The sequence below is a fragment of the Bombina bombina genome, chromosome 11 (genome assembly GCF_027579735.1).
Source record: "Bombina bombina isolate aBomBom1 chromosome 11, aBomBom1.pri, whole genome shotgun sequence".
Lineage (NCBI taxonomy): Eukaryota > Metazoa > Chordata > Amphibia > Anura > Bombinatoridae > Bombina > Bombina bombina.
This window is the reverse complement of record NC_069509.1, coordinates 10,080,164-10,086,163: the sequence shown is the minus strand read 5'-3', so window position 1 is coordinate 10,086,163 and position 6,000 is coordinate 10,080,164. Positions and strand designations below refer to the sequence as shown.

The 6,000-nt window shown below is 43.9% G+C and overlaps 1 protein-coding gene across 3 annotated transcripts in view; it reads right to left on the bottom strand.

Moving 5' to 3' along the window:
- Window positions 1-1,825: 1,825 nt before the first annotated feature.
- Window positions 1,826-6,000, bottom strand: part of BICDL2 (BICD family like cargo adaptor 2) — a 192,151-nt gene continuing 187,976 nt past the window's right edge. For all 3 annotated transcript variants that reach the window (XM_053694504.1, XM_053694503.1, XM_053694505.1), the window contains 2 exons: window positions 3,156-3,276; window positions 1,826-3,064 (listed from right to left, as the gene is read on the bottom strand). In XM_053694504.1, the coding sequence (XP_053550479.1) occupies window positions 2,921-3,064; window positions 3,156-3,276 (265 nt within the window). In that variant the 3' untranslated portion in view covers window positions 1,826-2,920. The remainder of the gene's footprint in view (window positions 3,065-3,155; window positions 3,277-6,000) is intronic.

The following is a 6,000-nucleotide window of genomic DNA, read 5'->3' as shown; positions in this document are numbered from 1 at the left end:
GGGAGTGATATACCTTTATCTGTATGTGAGGTGAGGGTGAGAGTGATAGACCTTTATATGTATGTGAGGTGAGGGTGGGAATGATAGACCTTTATCTGTATGTGAGGTGAGGGTGGGAGTGATAGACCTTTATCTGTATGTGAGGTGAGGGTGGGTGTGATAGACCTTTATCTGTATGTGAGGTGAGGGTGGGTGTGATAGACATTTATATGTATGTGAGGTGAGGGTGGGAAGTGATAGACCTTTATATGTATGTGAGGTGAGGGTGGGAAGTGATAGACCTTTATATGTATGTGAGGGTGGGAAGTGATAGACCTTTATCTGTTTGTGAGGTGAGGGTGGGAAGTGATAGACCTTTATCTGTATGTGAGGTGAGGGTGGGGTGATAGACCTTTTTCTGTATTTGAGGTGAGGATGGGAGTGATAGACCTTTATCTGTATGTGAGGTAAGGTTGGAAGTGAGAGACCTTTATCTGTATGTGAGGTGAGGGTGGGAGTGATAGACCTTTATCTGTATGTGAGGTGAGGGTGAAAGTGATAGACCTTTATATGTATGTGAGGTGAGGGTGGGAATGATAGACCTTTATCTGTTTGTGAGGTGAGGGTGGGAATGATAGACCGTTATCTGTATGTGAGGTGAGGGTGGGAATGATAGACCTTTTTCTGTATGTGAGGTGAGGGTGTGAAGTGATAGACCTTTATCTGTATGTGAGGTGAGGGTGGGAGTGATAGACCTTTATCTGTATGTGAGGTGATGATGGGAGTGATAGACCTTCATCTGTATGTGAGGTGAGGATGGGAGTGATAGACCTTTATCTGTATGTAAGTGAGGGTGGGAGTGATGGACCTTTATCTGTATGTGAGGTAAGGTTGGGAGTGATAGACCTTTATCTGTATGTGAGGTGAGGGTGAGAGTGATAGACCTTTATCTGTATGTGAGGTGAGGCTGGGAGTGATAGACCTTTATCTGCATGTGAGGTGAGGGTGGGAGTGAGAGACCGTTATCTGTATGTGAGGTGAGGGTGGGAGTGATAGACCTTTATCTGTATGTGAGGTGAGGATGGGAGTGATAGACCTTCATCTCTATGTGAGGTGAGGATGGGAGTGATAGACCTTTATCTGTATGTAAGGTGAGGGTGGGAGTGATGGACCTTTATCTGTAAGTGAGGTAAGTTTGGGAGTGATAGACCTTTATCTGTATGTGAGGTGAGGGTGAGAGTGATAGACCTTTATCTGTATGTGAGGTGAGGGTGGGAGTGATAGACCTTTATCTGTATGTGAGGTGAGGGTGAGAGTGATAGACCTTTATCTGTATGTTATGTGAGGGTGGGAGTGATAGACCTTTATCTGTATGTAAGGTGAGGGTGGGAGTGATGGACCTTTATCTGTATGTGAGGTGAGTGTGGGAAGTGATAGACCTTTATCTGTATGTGAGGTGAGGGTGAGAGTGATAGACCTTTATCTGTATGTTATGTGAGGGTGGGAGTGATAGACATTTATCTGTATGTAAGGTGAGGGTGGGAGTGATGGACCTTTATCTGTATGTGAGGTGAGTGTGGGAAGTGATAGACCTTCATCTGTATGTGAGGTGAGGGCGGGAGTGATAGACCTTTATCTGTATATGAGGTAAGGTTGGGAGTGATAGACCTTTATCTGTATGTGAGGTGAGGATGGGAGTGATAGCCCTTCATCTGTATGCGAGGTGAGTGTGGGAAGTGATAGAGCTACCATTCATGTGAGAGGAGACAGTAAGGGTTATGCTGCTTTAAGTGGTAAGTGAGAGGTGACTGAAAATTGGTGCAATCTACATTTTAAAAGAGTGGAATCCAGAATAAATGATGTTTTATTAGTATACAAATTAACACAAGTAGTGTGATTTTTAATAGATTAAATATTTGCTAGATTTTAAGAATAAAAAGTATATACACACATATATATATATATATATTTATATATAAAAGAGTCTTGGGATTTTGTGGAAGAGGAGGGAACTCTAGGGTGACACAGATGGGAGTGAGTTATGGGATATGTCTCTCCCACACAGGGTGACACAATGACATAAACGAGAGGGAGTTCTGGGACATGGTGTCCGTTCCTACCACACAGGGTGACACAGTGACATAAACGAGAGGGAGCTCTGGGACATGGTGTCTGTGCCTACCACACAGGGTGACACAATGACATAAACGAGAGGGAGCTCTGGGACATGGTGTCTGTGCCTACCACACAGGGTGACACAATGACATAAACGAGAGGGAGCTCTGGGACATGGTGTCTGTTCCTACCACACAGGGTGACACAGTGACATAAACGAGAGGGAGCTCTGGGACATGGTGTCTGTGCCTACCACACAGGGTGACACAGTGACATAAACGAGAGGGAGCTCTGGGACATGGTGTCCGTTCCTATCACACAGGGTGACACAGTGACATAAACGAGAGGGAGCTCTGGGACATGGTGTCCATTCCTACCACACAGGGTGACACAGTGACATAAACGAGAGGGAGTTCTGGGACATGATGTCTGTGCCTACCACACAGGGTGACACAGTGACATAAATGAGAGGGACTCTGGGACATGGTGTCCGTTCCTACCACACAGGGTGACACAGTGACATAAACGAGAGGGAGCTCTGGGACATGGTGTCCGTTCCTACTACACAGGGTGACACAATGACATAAATGAGAGGGAGCTCTAGGACATGGTGTCTTTTCCTACCACACAGGGTGACCGTGACATAGGAGGGAGCTCTAGCACATTGTCTGTGCCTACCACACAGGGTGACACAGGAGGGACATGGAGTTTTTCTGCTCTTCACATGGTGAAGAGGTTAGACAATACGTGTCTGGTAATGTCTGTGATCCTAGTTGACTGTTTCTAGAGGTCTCTCATATGGTTGTTTCTTCTTAGGGTTTTTATCTCAGATCTTCTTGAAGAAAGAGAAAATACCACCTCCAGCATCCCTTGGGCGTCTAGTGCTGTCCTTCCGTATAGGGGAAGCTGGAGTTGTCTTTTCCTCCTTCTGAGACTTCAGCTGCTGACTGATGATGACCTGCATATCGTCCTGCAGATAGAGGGAAAGATAGAAACGTCAGCGATGCGCCCCATAACCTGGTAATCTCATCTACCCCTACAACCTCCCCACCCAGCCTCACCTGCCAGGCTTCCAGCTCCTGGCTCAAGGACACTTTCTGCTGCACAGCGCTCAGTAGCTGGCGACTCAGTGAATCCTTCTCCAGGTGACACTTTACCAGCTCAAGCTCAAGTTCCCCTTTCCTGACAAAAAGTAAAATGACACATTTATTAAACATGACACGTCTGAGCGTGAGATAAAATCTGATACAGCAGAAAATGACAAAAGAACTTGCATTATTAAATCAAATAATGTAATGGTAGATAATCCATATACTGTCACTATACAGGGGCTACAGGTGCATATAAAGCTGTGTGAGTAATACAATAGCACTGCTGTACTGTCACTATACAGGGGCTACAGGTGCATATAAAGCTGTGTGAGTAATACAATAGCACTGCTGTACTGTCACTATACAGGGGCTACAGGTGCATATAAAGCTGTGTGAGTAATACAATAACACTGCTGTACTGTCACTATACAGGGGCTACAGGTGCATATAAAGCTGTGTGAGTAATACAATAGCACTGCTGTACTGTCACTATACAGGGGCTACAGGTGCATATAAAGCTGTGTGAGTAATACAATAACACTGCAGTACTGTCACTATACAGGGGCTACAGGTGCATATAAAGCTGTGTGAGTAATACAATAACACTGCTGTACTGTCACTATACAGGGGCTACAGGTGCATATAAAGCTGTGTGAGTAATACAATAACACTGCTGTACTGTCACTATACAGGGGCTACAGGTGCATATAAAGCTGTGTGATTAATACAATAACACTGCTGTACTGTCACTATACAGGGGCTACAGGTGCATATAAAGCTGTGTGAGTAATACAATAGCACTGCTGTACTGTCACTATACAGGGGCTACAGGTGCATATAAAGCTGTGTGAGTAATACAATAACACTGCTGTACTGTCACTATACAGGGGCTACAGGTGCATATAAAGCTGTGTGATTAATACAATAACACTGCTGTACTGTCACTATACAGGGGCAACAGGTGCATATAAAGCTGTGTGAGTAATACAATAGCACTGCTGTACTGTCACTATACAGGGGCTACAGGTGCATATAAAGCTGTGTGAGTAATACAATAACACTGCTGTACTGTCACTATACAGGGGCTACAGGTGCATATAAAGCTGTGTGAGTAATACAATAACACTGCTGTACTGTCACTATACAGGGCTACAGGTGCATATAAAGCTGTGTGAGTAATACAATAACACTGCTGTACTGTCACTATACAGGGGCAGATAAAGCTGTGTGAGTAATACAATAACACTGCTGTACTGTCACTATACAGGGGCTACAGGTGCATATAAAGCTGTGTGAGTAATACAATAACACTGCTGTACTATCACTATACAGGGGCTACAGGTGCATATAAAGCTGTGTGAGTAATACAATAACACTGCTGTACTGTCACTATACAGGGGCAGATAAAGCTGTGTGAGTAATACAATAACACTGCAGTACTGTCACTATACAGGGGCTACAGGTGCATATAAAGCTGTGTGAGTAATACAATAACACTGCTGTACTGTCACTATACAGGGGCTACAGGTGCATATAAAGCTGTGTGAGTAATACAATAACACTGCTGTACTGTCACTATACAGGGGCTACAGGTGCATATAAAGCTGTGTGAGTAATACAATAGCACTGCTGTACTGTCACTATACAGGGGCTACAGGTGCATATAAAGCTGTGTGAGTAATACAATAACACTGCTGTACTGTCACTATACAGGGGCTACAGGTGCATATAAAGCTGTGTGAGTAATACAATAACACTGCTGTACTGTGACTATACAGGGTCTACAGGTTGTGACAGAAAGCAAGGCCTGGTTATAAATGGAAGATATTTAAGACCAAGCATTGTACATGCTATTTCTCCTTTCAGTTAAAACCCCAGGGAGAAAGAGTGTGTATTTGATTATCCCAGACAGCTGTGAAGCTGTCCAGCAGCTAATCACAGGTGTGGCTAATTAGAAGTTATGAGGGTTTAAATAGCAGCCTCACTTAGGCCTTGAGAGTTAGTTACACAGCTACAGAAGCTGGTGTGTGTGTTTGTTACACTGTGTAAAAGACTTTTGTTCCTGTGAACTGTAAAAGGACATTATTTTTCTAAGCACTTGTGGAATGCTGTGAAGTGCTGGGACACATTTAAAAGCACTTAACTTTGCTGCAGAGGAAGGATTTCCCTCTTTTGGAAATGAACTGCCTGTTTGTTATTGCTGTGAAAAATAAAGCCTTTTAAACTACAGTGGATTGTCCTGTGCTGCATTTGTGCCCTAGAAGACCGTGGTTAAAAGTGTTCCTGTCACAAGGTGCATATAAAGCTGTGTGAGTAATACAATAACACTGCTGTACTGTCACTATACAGGGGCTACAGGTGCATATAAAGCTGTGTGAGTAATACAATAGCACTGCTGTACTGTCACTATACAGGGGCTACAGGTGCATATAAAGCTGTGTGAGTAATACAATAACACTGCTGTACTGTCACTATACAGGGGCTACAGGTGCATATAAAGCTGTGTGAGTAATACAATAGCACTGCTGTACTGTCACTATACAGGGGCTACAGGTGCATATAAAGCTGTGTGAGTAATACAATAACACTGCTGTACTGTCACTATACAGGGGCTACAGGTGCATATAAAGCTGTGTGAGTAATACAATAACACTGCTGTACTGTCACTATACAGGGGCTACAGGTGCATATAAAGCTGTGTGAGTAATACAATAGCACTGCTGTACTGTCACTATACAGGGGCTACAGGTGCATATAAAGCTGTGTGAGTAATACAATAGCACTGCTGTACTGTCACTATACAGGGGCTACAGGT